Source organism: Fukomys damarensis, unplaced genomic scaffold, assembly GCF_012274545.1.
Source record: "Fukomys damarensis isolate Sample0158 unplaced genomic scaffold, DMR_v1.0_HiC HiC_scaffold_1, whole genome shotgun sequence".
Taxonomy (NCBI): Eukaryota; Metazoa; Chordata; class Mammalia; order Rodentia; family Bathyergidae; genus Fukomys; species Fukomys damarensis.
Window position 1 is genome coordinate 26,817,460 of NW_022900913.1, and position 22,116 is coordinate 26,839,575.

The 22,116-nt window shown below is 36.6% G+C and overlaps 1 protein-coding gene across 1 annotated transcript in view; it reads left to right on the forward strand.

The window, feature by feature from the left end:
• Positions 1-21,858, forward strand: part of Ttc23l (tetratricopeptide repeat domain 23 like) — a 43,340-nt gene extending 21,482 nt beyond the window's left edge. The window contains 5 exon segments of the mRNA XM_010605496.1: positions 4,127-4,263; positions 7,410-7,557; positions 11,228-11,312; positions 19,421-19,527; positions 21,612-21,858. Coding sequence (XP_010603798.1) covers positions 4,127-4,263; positions 7,410-7,557; positions 11,228-11,312; positions 19,421-19,502 — 452 coding nt within the window. The 3' untranslated portion in view covers positions 19,503-19,527; positions 21,612-21,858.
• Positions 21,859-22,116: the final 258 nt, after the last annotated feature.

Below are 22,116 nucleotides of genomic sequence, written 5' to 3' on the forward strand. Positions count from 1 at the left end.
ATAGACTAATATTTTCAAGCATATAGAAAAATCCTTAATACAATATATAGCAATATATAGGAAAGAATAATATACCATGAACAAGTAAGGGGTTTTTTTTTGTGTGTGTTTGTTTTGTTTTGTTTTTTGTTTTTGCTTGCGAATGTCAGGCTGTTTTAGTATTCCAACTTCAGTCAATATCCTTTACTGTATTAACAGACCAAAGATGAAGAATCACACAATCCTTATCAATTAATGCAGAAAAAGCAGTAGATAAAATTTAACATCAATCCACGGTGGAAAGGAACTTCCTTAATCTGATAGAAGGCACATTGAGAATCTGACAGCTAACATTATACTTCATGGTAAATGATCCCTTAAGATCAACAGCAAAGCAAGGATGTATGTTTTTACAATTTCTTATTCAGAAATATTCACTAACTCAGTAAGACAAGAAAAAGAAATAAAAGAAATACAGCTTAGGAAGAAATAATGTGGTTTCTATCTACAGAAAACATGTAGAAAATACCAGGGAATTTTACAATTAAGAAGTGACATTAAATTGGGCCTATAAACTCAGCACTATGGGAGGATTATCCCCAGGAATCTAAACTAAGACTAAAAAGCATTAAAACCTCAGAAAATTATTTCCCATTTCTAGTCTGGCATGTAAGGGCCTTGGAGATCATCACATGTATTAACAGCAAGTAAAAAGCAAACTGGGAAATGAACCATTCTTCCTATTTCTGTCAGAAAAGTGAGATCATAGGGCAAAACAATAACCCCTGAATTGGTGGGGAATTGAAGAGAAATACAGAATGCCAAAATAGAAACCTGTCTCCACAGGACCACACCAAGGCAGGGGAACCTAAATCAGTGATGACAAAATGCTTGAAGGTCAGTGTGGCAAAATCTGATATCCAGTCTTAAAAGGGTCTCCATAGTTTTATGAATTTTACTTCTAGGAGCTTGACTAGATTCTCAAAGTAGATGTTAGAAAAAAAAGTACTTATGCTTCTGTCAGGGGAAGAGGAAAAGTAACCATTTCAAAATCTCTCCAGAACATTTTCTTCTTAAGTAACAAAGCCAGTTTTCCCTAAATTTTTGTTTTGTTTATTTGGTATTGGGGATCGAACTCAGGACCTTGTGCTTGTGAGGCAGGAGGCAGAACCGCTGAGCTAAATCCTCACCTTCCCTAAAAATATTTTAAAGAATAAAATTTTTAATAATTGAATTTTTCAGAGTTGACTGACTTGGAGAAGAGAAAATACCCAACTCCAGCTCCTTGTAGCATTTAGCACTAGAAAATGGAAATACCCACTCCAATCCACTATCCATCCTGTCTCCATTAAGGAAGGAGTAGAAGGGCCAGGAATTTAGCTCAGTGGTACCATGCCTACGTCACAAGCAGTTTGATCTCTGGTACCAGACAAAAGAAAAAGAGGAAGGGGTAAAATACTGATAATCATTTGTCAAGTTCACAGCCTAGAGATAATTTATAGGCTGACTAGACCAAGATAAAATTATAGGACTAGAGAGTATTCCCCTTCCCTCACACCCTGTACCACACTACTCAGTGCTTACTTGCACAATGAAACATGTCCAGCTTTCACGGAAAAATTTTTCATGGAAAAATTATAAGGCATACTAAAAGTCAAAAGACACCATTTGATGGGCTAGGGCTTTAGCTCAGCAGTTCTGCAAGCGCAAGGACCCGACTTTGAGTTTGATCCCTGGTACAAAAAAAAAAAGAAAGAAAGAAAAAGAAATGGCCAAATTATTTGGGCTGGGGATTTAGCTCAGTGGTTCCAGAGCCTGCCTCGCAAGCTCAAGGACCCAAGTTCGATCCCCAGTACCACAAAAAAAACCCAAAACAAAAAACTCTACCAAAAGAAACCATTTGAAGAAACATAAGAATCTGAACCAAACTCAAATATGGCAGAGATGGAATTATTATCAGACAAAAATTAAAATAACTATGACTAATATGTTAAAGATTCTAATGGATAAACAAAAACAAGTAGGCATTGTAAGTAGATTGAAATACTGAGACTCAAAAAGAAACATTAGAGATTAAAATCATTATAAAAAATGAAGAATGCCTTTTATTTAGAATATCTTGGGCTGGGGATTTAGCTCAGTAGTTCTGGTGCCTGCCTTGGAAGTGCAAGGACCCGAGTTTGATCCCTGGTACCATAAAAAAATTTTAAAAAATTAGAATATCTCAATAAAAACTTCAAAAACTGAAAGAGAGAAAAGAGATTGATAAAAAGAAAAATACTAAAACCTGTAGTACAACTACAGAAGAATATAGCATGCCTGAAATGTCAGTAACAGGAGAAGAGAAGAAAATAACAGAGGAGATATTTGATCTGATAATGATTAATAATTTCCTGAAGTTAAGGTCAGATCTCATACTGCAGATCAGAAAGTTCAGATAATAGTTCAACATTTGAAAATAATTTAATTCATTAGACTAACAGAATAAAGATGAAAAGTCACATGATCATATCACTAGATGCAGAAAGACCATTGGACAGAATCCCAGCACTCATGATGAAAACTCAGAAAACTAGGGATAGAACAGAATTCCCTCTACTAGATAAAGACAGTTGGTATGGCTTGAGTATGTCCCCTTGAAGTTCATATGTTGAAAGTTGATGCCCAGTGTGGCACTGAGTAAGGATTGCTGGGACCTGAAGAGATGAGCCCTAGTGGGAGGTTAAAGACTCCGTGGGAGGAAGTGCTGCCCTTGGAAGAAGTTAATGTAATATTTGAATGACCCTGGTAGTTTTTGCAAGAGGGTGATTATAAGACAGTAAGACTAGCTCTTACTGTTCTACTTTCTGGCTTCCTGTCTCACCATATGATCTCTCCTTCTTGCTCCCACCAGGATGGGAATGTAGCCAGGAGAGCCCTTACCAGAACCAGCACCATACTGTTTAGATTTTCAGCCTCCAAAAATAGAAGCTAAATAAACCGCTGTTTTTAAAAAGCATAAAGTACCTAGCTTTAAGTATTTTGTTATAGGAATGGAAAACAAACACATCTGTTTTTTAAAAACTACATCATTATTCTTAATGTTGAGAAAGTATAAGCTTTTCCATTGAGATCAGGAAAACTGCTTTTCAATATCATACTAGAAGTTCTAGCTAATGCTATAAAATAAGGAAATCAAAGGTGTACTTTACTGTTTCAGGAGGGAAGAAATAAAACTTATTTGTTTGTAGATATACTATAACTAGAAAATCTGATAGAATCAACAAAGACAACAGAAAATCTCCTGGAGCTAATAAATGATTATAGGAAGTATGCAGGATATTAGATTAATATACAAAAGTCAATTTCTGTCCTATACACTGGTAATGAAAAAGTATAATATGAAATTAAAAATTCCATGTACACTAGCACTCAAAGAAATAAAATATATGAATCTACTAAAATGTGCACAAAATATCTATAAGAAAAACTACAAAATATGATATCAAAGCATTTAACAGATCATGTTTGTGGATAAGAAGACTCAATATTGCTAAGATGTCAGTTCTTCTCAACTTAATCTACAGATTCAACCCAATACTGTACCAACAAGTTATTTTTTGGACACAGGAAACTTACTGTAAAGTTTATATGAGAGGAAAAAATGTGTGGAATAATCAACATAACATTGAAGGAGAAGAAAAAAGTTGGAGGACTGATATCACATCACTTCAAGCCTTACTAGAAAGCCATAATAATCCAGAAATGTGGTGTTTCATCTGTAATAATTATATATGTAAAATACTTTTAAACATAACATTCTTTCAGAGAGAGGGACAGAGAGAAGAAGAGAACCTCAGACAATAATGATCTGTATCAGAGTTTTAGCTAAAATCTATAGCCTTGCAGTGCACCTGGAATTTATTTTGGTTTGTAAAAACGATAAAATTATTCATACAGAGGCCTTCTTTTTCTACTTAATAGCTATGAATTTCATCCTGAGAACATCATCTGATGCTATCAGATCATATGGTGGACATTTCAATGGTCCATAAGAGACCTGAGATGAGAGCAGGAATTAACTTTAATATAAAAATGTCATTTGAGCCAAAGAGGGTATTAGACAATTGTGAAGGCTATCAGCTTGCCTTAAATAATTTTTTTTCAGATGCTGTTGAGGTATATTTTGTAAAAAGTATCAATGCATTTCAAGCAACACTGGGCACAAAGAATTGTGCAACATTGACCACCATTGAAGAATTTTGCAAATGGCTTGCCCAAATTGGAAAAAAAACAGGTAAATATGTCTAATTCATAGACATAATCCCTAGTTTGTTTATTAGACCTGGGCAACCTTTTTTCAGATCACAATTCATAAACTGGACCTGAGACAAATCCCAGGTAAAACAAGAAATAACACACAGGGCTGGTGATGGGTGGGATTTTTATAAAAAAAGCATTTTTCTTTGGTCTTTGTACATGAAATCCTTTATATCCAAGACATAGATAAACTCTAACTTATTCATTTCATAGCTTAAATAAAAATTGGCTTCCACCTTTTAGATCTAGCTAGTTTTTTTCTTTCATAATGGTGTTCCCCTCTGACATTCTTCTCTTATTAGGCACAATTTTGTTTTCACATTAAAAAAATTATAGAACTACAAAAAAGGTACTATTATAAACACAGAAGTACCCTGCTCACAAACTTAATTCTTTCCATGATTCTGGCCACAAACTGAATTGGATAAGAACCAAGTCAAATTTCTACATAAGGTCAACATTGAATTTAATCACTGAATTTGATTCAGGTCTTATTCCAATTTAGTTTGTTCATGAATGGAGGTATCACTACATTAACATATAAAAATCTATCAATGTAAAACACTAATTTAACAAAGGATAAAAATAATAAGATCTTAAAAATGCAAAAACTTGGACAAAATTCTGTACCTTTCAGGATTAAAAACAGTGAAGAGGGGCCAGGGATTTAGCTCAGTGGTTCTGCAGCCTGCCTCACAAGCAGAAGGACCAGAGTTTGATTCCCAGTACAAAAAAAAAAAAAAAAAAAAAAAAAAAAAAAAAAAAAAAAAAAAAAAAAAAAAAAAAAAAAAAAAAAAAAAAAAAAAAAAAAAAAAAAAAAAAAAAAAAAAAAAAAAAAAAAAAAAAAAAAAAAAAAAAAAAAAAACAGTGAAGAGCCTAGGAATAAAAGGAAATTAACTCAGCATGATAAAAGGCAGTATATCAAACACTCATAGTTGATCCCATATTCACTGTTGAAAAACTGAAAGCCCTTTCTTTTAGATTAATAGCATGCCAAAGATGACTACTTTCACTACTTCAACACTATATTGGAAGTACTAGCCAAAGCAATTTGGCAAGAAAAAAAAAGCATCCAAATAGAAAGGAAGAAGTAGAATTATCTGTTTGCAAAATGATACAGTGTTATGTAAAAAACCTAATTCTACACATGTTTATTAGATAAATTCATCCATTTAATAGACTAAATATACAAAAGTCACTTGCATTTCTGGGTGCTAAATAATGAATAATTTGAAAAAGAAAGAAGACAATACCATTCACAATAGCATCAGAAAGAGTAAAAATAGAAATAAATTTATCTAAGGAGGCAAAAGACTTGTATACTGAAAAGATAAACAGGGAAATAATCTAATTATATGCAAGTTTTCCTCCTCTAAAAAATGCAAAGATATTATAGAGCCTTGAGATTCCCGAATTTTTAGTAATGTTTCCTGGAAAGCAGCAATGGACATCCTTTTTGTATTTATTATTAAATGTGGTATGTAAAGGATGATGATTACATGTTCAAATTCATTTTGAAGAAATGTTTTGTTAGTGCATGACCATATAGACAATATGTGCAATGTAATTAATGTGTAGTTCTCAAGAAGTACCAATAACTAAATCTTTTCACTCTCTCAAAATAATTTCTTTCCTTCTTTCTTCCTTTCTTTTTCTTTCTTTGTTTCTTTCTTTTTCTTCCTTCCTTCCTTCCTTCCTTCCTTCCTTCCTTCCTTCCTTCCTTCCTTCCTTCCTTTAGCACTGGACTAAAAGACAACTGGCCTTACTTTTTAACAAAGTCATTATTACAAAAGAGAAAGTGAGGCCAGGCATAGTGGCACATGTAAATAATCCCAGCCTTCAGGAGGCTGAGGCAGGAGGATTGCTATTAGATCAAGGCTAACCTGGGCTACACAGCAAGAACCTGTATTAAAAAAAAACCCAAAAATAATGCAACTAAAAGAGAAGGTGCAGGAGAATTGTTACAGATAAAATAAGACTTAAAAATATAAAAACTAAGTGTAATGTATGTTTTGATTAAATACTAGATTTTTTTTAATTATAAAGAAAATTATTTGGCCAAATGAAAATTTTACATATGGCATATATGTTAGGTTAATAGTATTGTATCCATGTAAAATTGATTTTTAAATTTATCTTTTTTTATGGTGCTGGAGATTGAACTGAGAGCTGTGTGCATGCTAGGCAAGTGTTCTGCTGCTGAGCTACATCCCAAGCCCATAAAACAGATTTCTAATGAATCTTTTATTTTAGTGGTGCTAAGAGTCAAACCAAGGGCCTTGTGTATGCTAGGAAAGCAGCCTACCACTGAGCTACATCCCCAGCTCATTGATGTAAAATTTATTAAGTGATACTATTATTGTAGTTATACAGTATAAAGAATTTTCTTGTTCTAAAAAGACATGTTCTTAAGTACTAAAGTATCTTGATGACTACAACTTATTTTCAACAAAGTTTATAAAGCTTATATGTATATATGCATTCATCTTTATGTGTGTATATTTTGTTTCTTTCTTTCTTTCTTTCTTTCTTTCTTTCTTTCTTTCTTTCTTTTTGGAACCAGGGATCAAACTCAGGACCTTCTGCTTTCGAGGCAGGCAGCATAACTGAGCTAAATCCCAAGCCCTATATATGTATATTTTCTTAAAGAGAAAACCAAATAAATATGGAGAAATTATAGCCATTTGTGAATCTAGGTGAAAGTTTCATATTCATTCTACTATTCCAGTTTTTCTGAGGATTTAAATAAATAATTAAGGTTAAATAAAAGACCAAGAACTATGGAATTCAGAATTCTGGTGTTGAATCTTGACACTGTCATCTGTAGGTTGTATGATCTTGGACAAGATCCCTAGCTTTAATTTGTCCTTAATCCTTCATCTGAAAAATAAGTATAATGATTCCTATCTCATAAAATAGCCAAGAAAATTAAATAATAATAAAATACATATGCATTAACTTATTAATTATTAGCTTATAACTTTAACTCTTAATAGAAACACATTAACTTAGGTGCTACATCATAACTGACTTCCGTCAGTTGTGTCATAGAACGCCTCCTCCATGGACATAAAACTTGCATGTTCCTTCAGAATTTCCAAGTTGATTTAAAAAATTTTTAAATCCCCTAGGAGGCTTACAGATGGAAAAAGGCTTCCCTGAAGTCCCAGGTCATCAGCTATGGTGACTGTAGTGAAAAAGTAGCTGAAACTTTTTATAACACGGGCAGGATCTGCTTTGCCAAAGGAGAATTCAGAAAGGCAATTCACCTGCTAAGGAAGATGAGCTGAGAAAGGAAAATTCTGACTGGTTTTGTTACATTTTCTCCTGGAGTTATTGGCAAAATGTAAGACATTATGTATGTATAGAACCTTTCCCTGCCCCTTCTCTTCCTTTCTTTCCCCCTCTTTCTTTTCTTCCCTCCCTCCCTCCTTCCTCCTCCCTATCCCTTCTCTTTCTAAGAGGTACCGCCAGTCAGGATATTGATACTGAAGACTTCGTAAAATAGGTACAAATGTTTCTACATAAAACCTAAATTTTCTCAAACCCAGAGGAAAAATCAGTAAAGATGCTTAAGTGAGCAGAGAACAAAGTCAGAAACAATCCACAGAAGTACACTGGCAAATGTCAGGTCCAGGCAGATTTTTCCTCATTTTTGGTTAACTTTATGTAAACATAAAATGGTAAATAAGAGGAGAAAGGGGACCTTATTTTGAAGATCCAGAGGAAAATAAACTCTTTTTGAAGATAAATTCTCGGAACCAGAATAGCTTCTTTAAGAAAAGCGTGAACACATGGGTGGCAACTGATGGGGGCCGAAAGTTAGGAGAAAACTTTAAAATGCAAGGATGACAACTTTGAGGCCAAAAAGTGAGAGGAAACATTTTAAAAGTGAAGGAGAGGGTTCTGGTGAAGCAACACATCTAATAAAATTCAAGTTCACATAAAAAATAATGGAGCGAACAGAGTCTGAAAGTGTTGATGTTGAGCTGTGTTGCTCAATTCTAAGACTGAAAGTCAGTGAAAGAACGGACTTCTCTCCCAGAATGAAAGAAAGGGAGAGAGGGCATCGACTTCAGATGCTGAAAGGAAACCCATTTGGCAGACGGAATATATCATAAAGGATTTCTAGTGATACTTACATCTGACCTTTTCTCCTGGACAGTTCAGGCTTTATTTTATATAAAAGAAATCCAATTTAAATGTTGCAGGGTGGGAGTGAGAAGGTTTAGAAAAGGCATTTAAGTTATAATCTTGTGATGGGACAAGATTAATTGACGTACAATACACTACATGTATCTGATGTGTACTATTTACATCTCATACACCTGTGAATTCTTTACTAAATCAAGATGATGAATTTAACAGCCACCTACAAAAGTTTCCGCGTGCCCCTTTGTAATTCTTTATCTCCCCACCAACACTACCCTCTGGCAACAACTGTTCTTTTCTCGCTGTAGATATACTTATATTTTCCAGGAATTTTATGTAAAAAATGAAAGCTTTTGCAGTTTACACTTTTTTTTTTTTTTTTGGTAGTAGCGGGGGGTGTCCTGGGAATCAAACTCAGGGACTCGCACTTGCCAGGGAGAAGCTGCTCTGCTGAGCTACATTCCTGGCCTACAGTTTACACTTTTATATGGTTCTTTCACTCAGCGGAGATATTTTCAGATTCATCCAGGTTGTTTTGTATAGCATCTATGTTGTTTTCTTTGCATCCTCGACAAAAATTGGTGTGTGTGTGTGTGTGTGTGTGTGTGTGTGTATGTACATGCGCTTACATGTGTATTTCCGAGTCTTCTGTTTCATTGATCTATTTTCATGCTAATACATGCTATCTTGATTGCTATAGATTTAAAACTTGAAATTGGGTTATTTTCTACTTCTTTTTTCTTGGTATCTGGGATCGAACCCAAGGCCTCGTGCATGATAGGCAGCTATTGTACCATTGAGTTACAGTCCCAGCACTGTCAGTGTTGCTGACCATATTCTGGAGTCTTTGCATTTCCAGAGGAATTTTGGAATCTCTGTATTCATTTTTTAAATAACACCTCCTAGGATTTTGACTGAAATTGCATAGAATGCATAGATAACATTTTGGAGAATTGATATTTTTAAAATATTTATTCATCTCACCCAGGAACATGTTGTGCCACTCCATTTATGTAATTTTAATGCTTCTCTCAGTAACGTTTTACTGTTCTTAATGTACAGGTCTTATGCATCTTTCTTCAGATTTAAGTTGTTTGTATTTTGATGTTATTTTAAATCTACCAATTTTGAATTTCATTTTCTGTTTGCTTGTTGTTGGAATATAAAAATAAAATTGATTTTTTGTATAATGACCTTATATTTCATAACTTTGCTAACCTCATTATTCTAGTAGCTGTTTTGTAGATTTTCCACATAGATGATTGGGTGCTCATCTCATCTGCACTTCTATATTTTATATTCTGATCCAACTTAGATCATTGTTATGTCTTTTTTTTCTTTTCTTCTCTATTAATCTCATCCAGGATATTTTTTCCTATCAGACATTGTAATTTTTACCTTCAGAATTTTGACTTGAGGATATACATATGTTTACACACACACACACACACTTTATAGATATATATACATACATATATATATATGTATATATATCCTGTTTATCTTTTTAACACATGGAATTGTTACAATACTAGTTTTAATGTACTTCTTCACTACTTCTAATACCTGTGTCAGTTCTGAATTGGATTGATTAGTTTTTTTCTCACTAATCTATTCATTTGAATGCCTACTAATCTGTTTTGATGCCCAACATTGTGTATTTTATCTTGTCAGGTGTTGGATATTTTTGTTTTCTTATAAACATCCTCAAATTTCATTTTCCAGAACAAAGTTGATGCCAGTTAAATTACTTGAAAACTTGGACCCTTAGTGTTTTGCTTTTAAGGTTTTTTAGATGAGACTAGACACCATTTAGAAAATGGCTAGTTATCCTCTATTCCTGAGATACGAGCCTTTTGAGTATCTCATCCAAAGATCCATGAACAAGGACACTTTCCAGCTTGGCTTGTGGGAACAGGCACCAACATATCCCTGTTTCCTTCAGTCTTTCAGAAGCTTCTTTCCCCAGATTTGGGCAGTTTCCTTTCATGCATGTGTCAATCAGTTCTCTGCTGAGAGGAACCATTGTGGAGATCCATGGTTCTTTTTCTGTGAAGCTATATTCTGCTTAAGACTCTGTCTTCAGAGTTTCCTGGAACTCTCAGCTTTATGAGGGAGTCTGGTGAGCTCCATTTATTCATGCTAACCTGTGTTATGATCCAGAATACCCAAAGCAGTCATCTGAGCAATCACAGGGTTTACCTCATTTGCATTCCCTCTCTCAGGGATCGTGCTCTTTTGTTGTTTGATGTCCAGTGTCTTGAAAATTGTTTCATGCATTCTTTCTGTTTTCCTTTTCTTTATTTCTTTTTGGTTGTTTCAGGTGGATGGTGAATCTGATTCTTACTGTCTCCTCTTGGCTGGAAGCAAAGTTTAGCAATAAAGTTTAAAAAGGAAAACTGCCTGAGTACAGTAATGCAGCATGAGAATACAAGGCAGCTTTGGGATAAGTGTCATTTATCTGTATCCATTTAGTTACAGCTATTTGGGAAATTCTGGTGGGAACTAGTTCAGCCCTGTTTTAAGGAGTGGGGCCCTGTTACCCTGGTTATCTGCAGCCATGATTGGCAATGGCGAGTTCAGTAAAGTGGAGTGTGCGTACAGCATAAGGGATGAAGGAGGTGACTAAAGAACCTTCAATGCAGATTCCTTTTTCTCCTTGGTGGGGAACTAGGGATATTACTACAGGCATTCCAAATGTCAACTTGGGATATCCCAGTTCTTCTCTTTAATTTGGTTTGCAATCAAAAACTTTGCTATCAGAGTCTCTTTAACCTGTTGTTTCTCATTTACCCACAGTGCCTGATGATTCAAATACTTATATATGGAAGTGATCATAGTAAAAGCAGAGAGACAAAAAGCCTTCTTACCCTAATACAGAGGTGAGTTCTGGCACTGGCCATCAACCAGATGAGCAATGTGAATATATGCATAGCATTCTTTCTCTCTCTGATTCAACCAGTAGGGCTATTCAGTCTTGTCATTGTTACTAATAAGGCAGAATTCTATCTGTGTAAGGGATTTAGCCAGTGGATAGGCAAGTGATTCTATATAGTACCTTAGAACTCATATTATAGGAGTCAGCTGCAGTGATAGTTATTATTTATAATATCCCTTTCATTGCTGAACATTATAGCCAAATCCTGTAAGATAAAGTCTTTGATGACACAGTGTGATAGGTATGAAATGGATTTATACAAAATCAATGAGTACACTCAATTATTATAGGCCAGTAGGATCATATGCTATGTGTCTGGGAATTTGGTGGAGAATCTGAATCTTTGAACATATTTAAAATACATTTTATGGAAAAGATGGAAATAAAGTGTTTGTAGATGGGGAGGGGAGGAGGGGGTGAAGGGAGGGCAGGGGTAAAGGGAAAAAATGAGAATCAAGACTTGTCATGTAGAGGTACAAGACCCCAACAATGAATGTAACTGTACTGTATCCCTAAAATGTACCAATAAACTCAATTAAAGCTGAAAAAAAATACATTTTATGTTTTGAAGGTAATAACTATGAAACTAAAAGAACAAACATGTAATTTCAGAGATGAAATGCATGATGTTTCCTCAAAAGCTTTTACTCAGCTTGGATTTAAAAACAGAACCAGGCACAGTGGCACATGACTATAGTCCCAGATACTTGGGAGGCTAAGGTGGAAGATTGCTTAAGCCAGGAGTTCTGAGCTAGCCTGGGAAATTTAAGGATTTAAGCCCTTAAAAACATAGAGAAATTTTAGGAAAGCAAGACTAAATCTGTTTTCTCAGTAGCCTGACGTTGATTTTCCTTTCAGTTTTATTGTTCCTCATCCATAATTTGACAGGAGTCACAAAAGCGAGAAGAAATTCGGAAACACTGGTGTAACTTAATTCAGATTCTGGTAGCATGAGTTTCTTTAGGTGCTTAAAGCCTAATCATCCTCTCTGTTAATGACAACTGGACCCAGACCTACCAAGAAAGTCCATATGAAGGGACAGAAACCTTTTGAAGGACTCTGCTATAGCAGAGCCAATAAAGGTTTGCCTTTCCCTGAAACAAGCCTATATCTCATTCCTCAAGAACTGCTGAGCAAAGCCATAGGAGTAGCAGCCAAGGCCCAGATGTCAAAGTGCGGAGTAAGAACTGTCTTTGCTTTGGCATCTTACTGCAATGATCAATCCCAGATGTCCTGGAACTCTGCAGCTTTCCAATGTGCTGTAGTGTGCCTTTTACTCCACCTCCTCTAGAAATTCAGTGACAACACTTGCTATACTTTCATTGCCAGGAGTTTGAATTCTTGGCTTTTCAAGCCTCTGCAAATTACTTAACACAGAACTGGCCCTTTGAAATAGGAGTTAATTCTAAGGTTAAATGATAGCTACAAGGACCTCAAAGAAGATTTCAGTGCATAGAAAAGATGTAGAAAATCTCAGCTTTGGGATGAAACTTTGTTTAGTCTAATTTTTACGTACCTTACAAATGTACTTCAGTTTAGTCATTTGTATATCACGCTGTTCCTTCTAAGAAGGATAGGTGCTAATACATTTGAGATATAGTGCTTCCTGGGGAAATTGAGATACATGGCCAAATTACAAATTACTCTGTAGTAAATCTTTAACAAAAATATAAACAAAAAAAGGACAAAGAATAAATCTTGGAGCTAGAAGTACGACTATATTGGTTTCAGGTAGGGTTCAGGGTCTGCAAACAATAAAAAACATAATGTCATAGAGATGCTTGACTTTTCTGAAGAAAGCACGCAGCCTTTAGTAGTTGTAGTTTCTTTTTCTTTTGGGTCTGGCTATGTAGTTCAGGCTAGCCTTGAACTCAGTCTGTATCTCAGGCCAACCTCAAGATCACAATGGTCCTCCTATCTCAGGCTTTCAAGTGCTGGGATTTTAGCTGTGCCCTACCACAGACCGAAAGTGGGTTAGAAACAAGCTGCAGATGAACCTGGAAAGAAAGATTTGAGCCAGGCATGGTGGTGCACACCTGTAATCCCAGCACTCAGGAGGCTGAGGCAGGAGGATCGCTATGAGTTTGAGACCAGCCTGGGCTACATAGTGAGTTCCAGGTCAGTCTCAACTACATAGTGAGACCCTGTCTCAAAAAACAAACAAACAAACAAACAAAAAAGTCTGGGGCCAGGTTATGGAACTATTGTGTGCTTTGCTAAAGAAAACAGAACTTACTTGACAGAGAGCGGCAACTATCAGAGTTTTGAACAGAATATGACAAGATCACTTTTAATTTTTGAACATTAACTCTGAGAGCAATGGAAAGGATAGATGGATCTAGGGAGTAACAGAAAGACCAATCAGAAGGCAGATCCAATAGTCCAGAGCTGCTGAGACCCTTAATTACTAAAGCCATGGTAAAGGGAATGTAAAGAGAATGGGATGAGAAACAATTTAGACTGTTTTGACAGACCTTGGAACTGATCAGATGTGAGTGTAATGGAAGCAAGAATCAAAGGTGGCTTTGAAATTCTAGTTTGGCAGCTGGGTAAATGGAAATGCTATTCAATAAAATAGTATTGGTGAGAGGAGATCAACTTGAACAGATAGGGGGACTGAGGAAGATATTGACTTCCATCCTGGTATGTTACGTTTGAGGTACCCACAATACACCCATTTGGCAATGTCTAGTAAGCTGTTGGCTGAAAGGACTAGGAACTCAAGAAGTTCTGTTCTGCAACCAATGGAACAGATAAGATAACCTCTGGAATATGTATATGTGAAACAAGAAGGCTTAGGAAAGAGCTTTAGAGAAGATTTTTTACTTAATTTGGAGAATGTGATGGTTGATAGCAGAGCACTAAGGCTCAAATTTGAGCTTTCCCATTTACAGTGGGAAAGTCTTATTTTCATCTATAAAAGACAAATGATAAGAACACTCAATTTTAAGGGCTTAATGTATGGTAGGCACATAGTTTTTGTGAAATGTTAATTATTTTTGGTATTATTATTTAATTGTTTAGAAGAACTGAGACAGACTGATAAAGAGTCCTCTGAGAAGGGCCAAAGATTTAGTTCAGTGGCACTGCACCTGCCTTGTAAGCTCAAGGTCTTGAGTTCAATCCCCACTACCCACCCCCCTAAAAAAGGGAAAGAAAGAGTCCTTAGAGAACAAGTAGTTAGGAAAGAACAGCTAGGAAGTCAAAGAAGAATATTTCAAGGAAGGAGTAGAAGATATAATTGTCACAAAGGCATAAAGACAGTTCAAAGAAGAATAAGCACAGGGGAGGGGTTGAAGGGGAGGGTAGGGGGATAGGAAAAATTGAAGAACCAAGACTGATTATGAAAAGGTACAAATTTCCAACAATAAATGCCATTATATTGTATACATTAAATATACCAATAAAATTAATTTTAAAAAGAATAAGCACAAATTGCTAGTAAACACAAAAATGTTTTCAATTTCATACAGAATTAAACATTCCAAACATGAATCTCCATTTTTAACTTATCACATTTGTGCTTATAAAAAATATGGGTCATACAAACCCACTTCTGTGCAACACACTGTATTAACCACAGAGGTACAAAAGCATCAGGACAGCAGCCAGCCTTTTGTGTAGTCTATTTGTGGGACTGATTCTTGATACCACCATGTTAGTGGGCATTTTGAGAAAAGGTGATAGAAGGTTTGCATGTATGTCCTGTGACTCAAAATACTGTTCCAAATCTATCTTTGGAAATTCTTTTCTTCTAGCACAGACAAAGTTAATTTATGTGGCTTATTTACAAATGGGTCATGGGCACATTCCTTCCCAATGTGAGGGTCTTTTGTGGTTAGGAAGTAATGATCAAACTCTTTTCAAAGCTGAGATAGATGATTGTACACCAGCAGGGAGAAAGAAGGTCCTGGCTCAATCTCTTTCAAAATCTGCTAATGTTTGAAACATGTCAAAAAAACCCCAGTGTTTATTCATTGCTTCCATAATTCCAGTTTGGCTTTGAATGCATCCACTTGATATCTGCTGACTTGAACACAGTTACTGTTATTCTCTGTAGTGGCAGGTTAAATTAAGCAGGTTCACTAAGCAGGTTAAATATGTCACACGAATAAGCAAAATTTGCAGCCCATTCGGTGTCACTAAAATGTGTTGTCAGTGGTGATGTTTTTCTAAAAGAAATTTGTGGAGGGGTTCTAATAACTCAAAAACTCTGGCCAGATCTACCTGTAGAAGGCCATCTTCTGTGTATAAGAGAAGACATATGTGCTCTGTATCCATGTCCTTACAAAGCTGCTCAGATATGAGTTAAGGGCATGTAATTAATGTGAGTGATAATTTTAATCATATCCTGCAAAATGTTGTTATATTTAGGTGACATATGTCAGGTAGGCAACATTTCCCTGTGGATAACACAGTATGTAGACTCACATTAATAGCAATCTCTTTAACCCACATAGTGACTCTATACAGATTCATGGTATCTGTATAGTCTGCACCTATACAGACACAAAATGACCAATTGAGTTTTTCTGATATGTGATCATTCAGACTTGAATAGTTCTGCAGTTGTGGTGGTGGTTGGCAAAAAATACGCATGACATATCTACATGCACAATCCCCTAAAAAATATATGACATAATTAATAATGTGAAATAGGAAGTAAAGGGCTAAAGATGTAGGGAAAGTGGGAAGGGTGGGGGAAAAGGTAATAATAAGGGAGAGGAAAAAAATATGAGAAACTGAAAAAATGGAAATAAAGTGTTTGTAAATGGGGAGGGGAGGAGGGGGTGAAGGGAGGGCAGGGACAAGGGGAAAAAATGAGAATCAAGACCTATTATGTAAAGGTACAGAATTCCAATGATGAATTTAATTGTATTGTATACCTAGATTGTACCAATAAACTCAATAAAAAGAAAAACAACAACAACAACAACAAAAAAAACAAGCATGTTACCTTCTTTTCAATATTAGCAGATTCTTCAAGCTAGATTGAATACCATGGTGATTCAGTTAATCCCTTATAAAAATTGTACCTCATTATCCTCGGCTACTTCATCAATTCATTGAATTATGGTGCTAGCCAAAGAGGAACACATGCCACCCTTTGAACTGGAACCTCTCCTAAAAGTTCATGACAAATATCCTTAGCAGCAGACAGACTAAATTCTACCAGTACTAAAGGACTTCTTAGCTATAGCAGTGCAGTTAGCCACTAATAATGATGCTCTCAGGCCAGACACATTTGATGAAATGGTGGCCTTCAGTAACTGCTTCAGTTCTTGTTCACTTTTTTATTTCTTTTGAAAAACTCTAAAGTCTTGTCTCTAACGTATAGTGCTTGGTCTCTATGTGGCAAAGCAGTTTTGAATTTTTCATGCCTTTATTGGATAGTCAGTCAGTTGCCACACATTATACAAAATAGGCTTGGAGAATGTGAATCTTCTGTTGCAACGAACCCCTACTTTAAGTAGGACTCTTGATATTTTATTTTAAATGCAATTTTCTTTTTGTTGGTAGTCTCAGAATCTTCTGTCTCAACTTTGGGCCTTTCTAATTTTTCAAAGAAACTCTCCAGTGACATTTTTTTTACTCACTTTGGCTGATGTAATCTTTTTTTTTTTTTTTTTTTTTTTTTTTTTTTTATTTTTTTTTTTTTTTTTTTTTTTGGTACCAGGAATTGAACTCGGGTCCTTGCGCTTGTGAGGCAGGCAGCGGCACCACTGAGCTAAATCCCCAGCTTGGCTAATGTAATCTTGTGGGCTTAATAAAAGTTGTGGCTGACCTGGGGATATAGTTCAGTGTTTCCACCACCTGCCTTTTAAGTGCAAAGTCCCAAGTTCAATCCCTGATACAAAAACAAAAACAAACAAAATTTGTGACTGAGACAATTGTGCAGTGTAGAAAAGAAGCACAGATGGAAGTGGTAAATAAAACAATAGGTAGATTGTGTGGACTGAAACAAATGTCAGATTCTGACTTAAAGCCTGCTACCAGGTGCAGAAGTACAATTGATGTGCTTTCCACATCAACTTACTTGCTACTGTAAGGCTGGCCACCAAATGTAGCTTCATTGTTGCTTGTTACTCACTGATGGGTGTTGATATAAGCCTGCAAGCAATTGATTTATTATAGCCTCTGTATAGTCAAACCTCTCAGCTAATGTTCATCTGTAGTTGCAGCCATTCCCCAATGCTAGCTTCACCGCCTCAGCTTCTGTTCAGATCATCAGGCCTCGTATTCTCATTAGGAGTGTACAACCTAGACCTTTTGCATGTGCAGTTCAGAGTGGAGTTTGCACACCTATGAGAATCTAATGCCATTGCTGATCTGAGAGGAGGCAGTAGGGCTGAGGGTGTAATGTGCACAATGGGGAGCAGCTGTAAACACAGATGAAGTTTCACTTGTTCTCCCGTCATTCAATTTCTCTTGCACAGACCAGTTCCTAACAGGCCACCGACTGATACCTGTGTTTAAATCTAGGCCCTATCACTTTCTGTGTGCTACTGAGCAAGTGTCCATAAGAGTCACTTTTCTTCAATGAAGATTGAAATAGTATTTATAAAATGAAAATAGGAGACAGAGTAAATGAGATTTTTCACATAAAGCACTTAGCACCCAGTATCTGATATATAGTAAGTGCTCAATAAATATTAACTATTTATACAGTTCCACCTTTTTATCTAGACATACTGAAAGTTAGAAAGCATGGATCTTTAACTTTGTGTTTGTCTCTGCACTTGTTTCTGGGATAGCTGCATAGTGAAAATTTATTTTTATGTAATGTTTGATGGGTTTTATGCTATAGAAGTCAATGCAAGGAACAACGAACATCATCTTTGTCTCTTTACAAGAAGGAAAAGAAGGAAGTGCCTCAATGTCCATTGACCTGTTAGTGTTCTACTGTTCTCTTAGTCATGTAAACAAAATGCAGCAGCCTCCATTTCAGCTGAGGGGATGGAGAAGAAAAGTCAGTGTAAGTGGGACTTAGAGTGATTGTATCCAAGGAAAAATGCATCAAGGAAAAGCAAAATAGGGACATGTTGAGTAAGGTTTGCATCAGACTTCATGTGGGTCTTATCTGTCTTGGGTAAGAACCTTAGTAGTGAGATTTATGCTCTATAAACTGGTTTCCATGCTGCAACCTTCATATTCCTTTTCTTTTTTACCATTTATGAATGACTATTCCAACACTACCTCTAAGAAATTAGAGGAAATATTTGGCCAAGTCTTGGTACGAATGAGTGAGGCTCATCATCTACTCCAGCACCCAAGTGCTAATGGCCACCAGATTTTCCAGTTAAGGATTTCAGGACTAGATGGAGGCAGTGGTACAGATGAAGTGGAAACTAAAGAGCGTGTGCTGTTGTAGGGTCTTCCTTACGGGGACCGGGGACTTCCACTGAGATCCAGCTGAAGGTGCCTTGTCTTTAGCAGAGCAGTGGGAAAGTGCTTCCATCAATGGCTACTCTGCTACATCCACAAAAATGGACTGACACGAGGAGTCTAGCATGGAGTTGGGCAATACACTTCACACATATACTTCATCTCACAGACTCATTCTGTTGCTGGTTTCTTAGAGGGACGCTTGATGTTCCAGAGAAAACCTTTAGGTTTGTTAGAGCTTAATTTATTAGTGCTGCCTGCCATGGGTTCTGGATGGCAGAATAGCTAAATTTGTACCACATATTTGCTATTCAGTAGAGAACAGAGCATTGTTATTTTGAATCAAGTCACCTGCTGTATAATCCCAACTCTGGTACGAAATAGCTAAAGGTCACTTAAACATTCTTCCTCATCTTCAGTCCTTCAGCTGACATCTGGGACACACCTACTACCAGGCGTAGTTAGAGCTGCAGATGGTAACAAAGATAAATAAAATATGGTCATTAATCTTAACAGGTCAGAACTCGAGAGACAAACATGGAGAAACAATGAAATCATGAAGCGTAAGTTCTGGACTAGAAGTCTCAGTGCAAAGAGCAGAAAAGAGAACCCATGGGAGCTGGGAGACTTCATAGGGAGAGTGACGTTTGAGCCTTTCCTTAACAGGGCAAGTAAGAGTGCATCAAGATGGAGCAGAGAAGCCATTCCAGGAAGAAGGAACTCCGCTTGCAAAGGCACAGAGGCATGACAGAGGGGCACATGTGGAAGGAATGGTAAGTACTTATGGCTCTTGTAGAAGGAAGCATCTCCTAAAGATTGAGAGAATGCTGATTTCAAGAGATGTGCCCTGGTTAGCTGGAAGAGAGAAAAGCCCTGTGGAAAAATGAGTTTGGGAAAAATACATATTGATTTAAAGTGATAGGAGTTACTTTCCTGAAAGATTCCTTAGAACTTTGAATATACTAAGCTTTCCTTTTGGTATGCTGAAGGACACACTTGAACAAGCGGCATAGGAATGTCCTACTTAAGGACATAAAGTCTTTGAACAACTCTTACTTCATGAGCTATTTTATCTCATAACAGGAACATGACCTCAACATGTATTTAAGAAATATTTTTTTCCTCTGTGATTCATGGTGGTGAAGAGCTGTAATAATGAAAACAGAAAAGCTTGTGTTCAAGCCCCAGAACTCACTGGACATGGTGGCTCACGCCTATAATCCCAGCACTTGGGAGGCTGAGGTAGGAGGATCGCTGTGAGTTCGAGACCAGCCAGGGCTACATAGTGAGTTCCAGGTCAGTCTCAACTACATAGTGAGACCCTGTCTCAAAAAACAGAACAACAACAAGAAAACAAAAACGAAAACAAACAAACCCCAGAACTCTTTCTTGTGTCTTGAAATTTTGGTTTCCTCAGCTATAAAGTGGGGATGAATAGAGTATTATTGGTCTTAGCATTGCTGTGAGAATAGACATTTTTATGTAGAAGTGCTCAGAAGAGTGCTTGGCCCTACAGTGATCTGTACTAAATAATACCTATTATTTTGCTGAAATTTAGACTTTGTTACTTTCTGCTTGTTTTTTTAATTTAAAACATTTTATTGGTACATTTTAGATAAACATAATGGTAACATTCATCATAATTTGTACCTGCACGTGATATGTCTTGCTTTTTTCCCATTCCCCTCCACTCCCTTCAAAGCTTACAATAGCTTTGTTTCCACTCCCCCTCCCCTCTCTCTCTCCTTTTTCACCTCTTTCTGTCCACGCTATTGTTTCATGAAGCAAATGGAGATAGATTACTTTGAAAAGGTACCATGAAGCGGTTTTGTTGGTTAATATCTCAAATGAGATCTAGAGTTTATCAATCCCTAGAAACATAGATGATATAAGATAGTCTGACACCATTATTTAAGCACAAAGAAGATATACGCTCTGGAAATCAATTGCTGATGGAAGATTTTAGGCAAGGGGAATTCTGCCATCTCGTGGTAGAAGAGTAGAAGGCAGACGTTACATGGCTTTAGGTCAACTGATTTAATGTATGCCTACTTCCTCTGCTAACAGAATCACATTATCTCTTGGTTTCCTGTGAAGTAAGTTTAAGTGCCAGATAGCTTTCTGTATTATATGCAGTTCAGTAGTAGACAGAAAATAAATCATAGTTTTCTTTCCCCAATTAAAGGTTATGAAAGCCACACATTTTAGGTAGACTTGAGGCATAAACAGAAGGTGACCGAACACTTAATTTAAACTGTGTTTCTGAGTCAAGTCTTTGGGGCCATGCTACTTCTGGTCCAGCTCAGCTTATCCCTCCTACGAAGTCAGAGTATAGAAGTCTTTATGGTTTGAAACAGGGAAGACAAATCCTCTTTCTGGCACTTGCAATGTCTCTATGTCAGGAGAAGAAATTGCTCGAAAATCATCAACTGTATAAAAGGGCCTAAATTAGACATATTAAAGCAATCCAGGGCTGAGGTTGTAGCTCAGTGGCACCAAGCCTGCCTGACAAGAGCAAGGTCTTGAATTCAATTCCCAGTATGGGAAAATATAAAGCAATCCAGGGACTGAGATATCCATAGTTTCCCTTCTAAATCAAAGGAAGAGCTCCCTGGTGTGTTGGGAGGACACCCAATACTGTGTTACCACCTGCTGCCTTTTAGAAGAAGAGTCAGCACTTCTGGAGGTATGACAGGCTGGGATAATGATGTTGGCGCACTCAGGTGCCTCAAGCTGAGGACAGCCTTCTAGCTCAGATACAGCAAGGATTTGGTGCAGAGGGAGGCAGGGCTAATCATGGAGGAAGAGAAGGGAAGAGCCAAGAAAAACACACAAATGGGTTTGTTCTTTCCTCTAGGTCTTCTGCTATGAGTAAAGAGAAAACTTTATACAAAGTAGTTGACAATAAAGGCAACATCATTGGCAATAAAAATTATAGACTACGAAATACATTAATGTGGGCAGCAGTGACAGAGCAAAAGCAGAAGAGTACTAAGGACTCTAGAGGGAAAGTCCATGTAGCAGCCCCATTCCAGGTAAAAAACAAATAAGTACTAGATACCAGGGTCTCCACCCAGAAATTGGGGGGAGGGGTGCATATATTTCTCTCTCTCTCTTTTTCTTGAGACATGGTCTTGTTTTGTACTTCAGGCTGACCTTGAACTCAGTATGTAGCCCAGACAAGCTTGGAACTCATGGTAATCCTCCTGCCTCACGAATGCTGGGATTACACCATGCCCAGTGACGTTTCTTATGTCAATAGGACATTACCTTCCATTTCCCTTTTCTAACTTTAACTTCATTTCTTTTAGTCCTAGCTTTTAAAAAAATTCTGCAATAACTAAGCAGTTTATTGGTAAGCA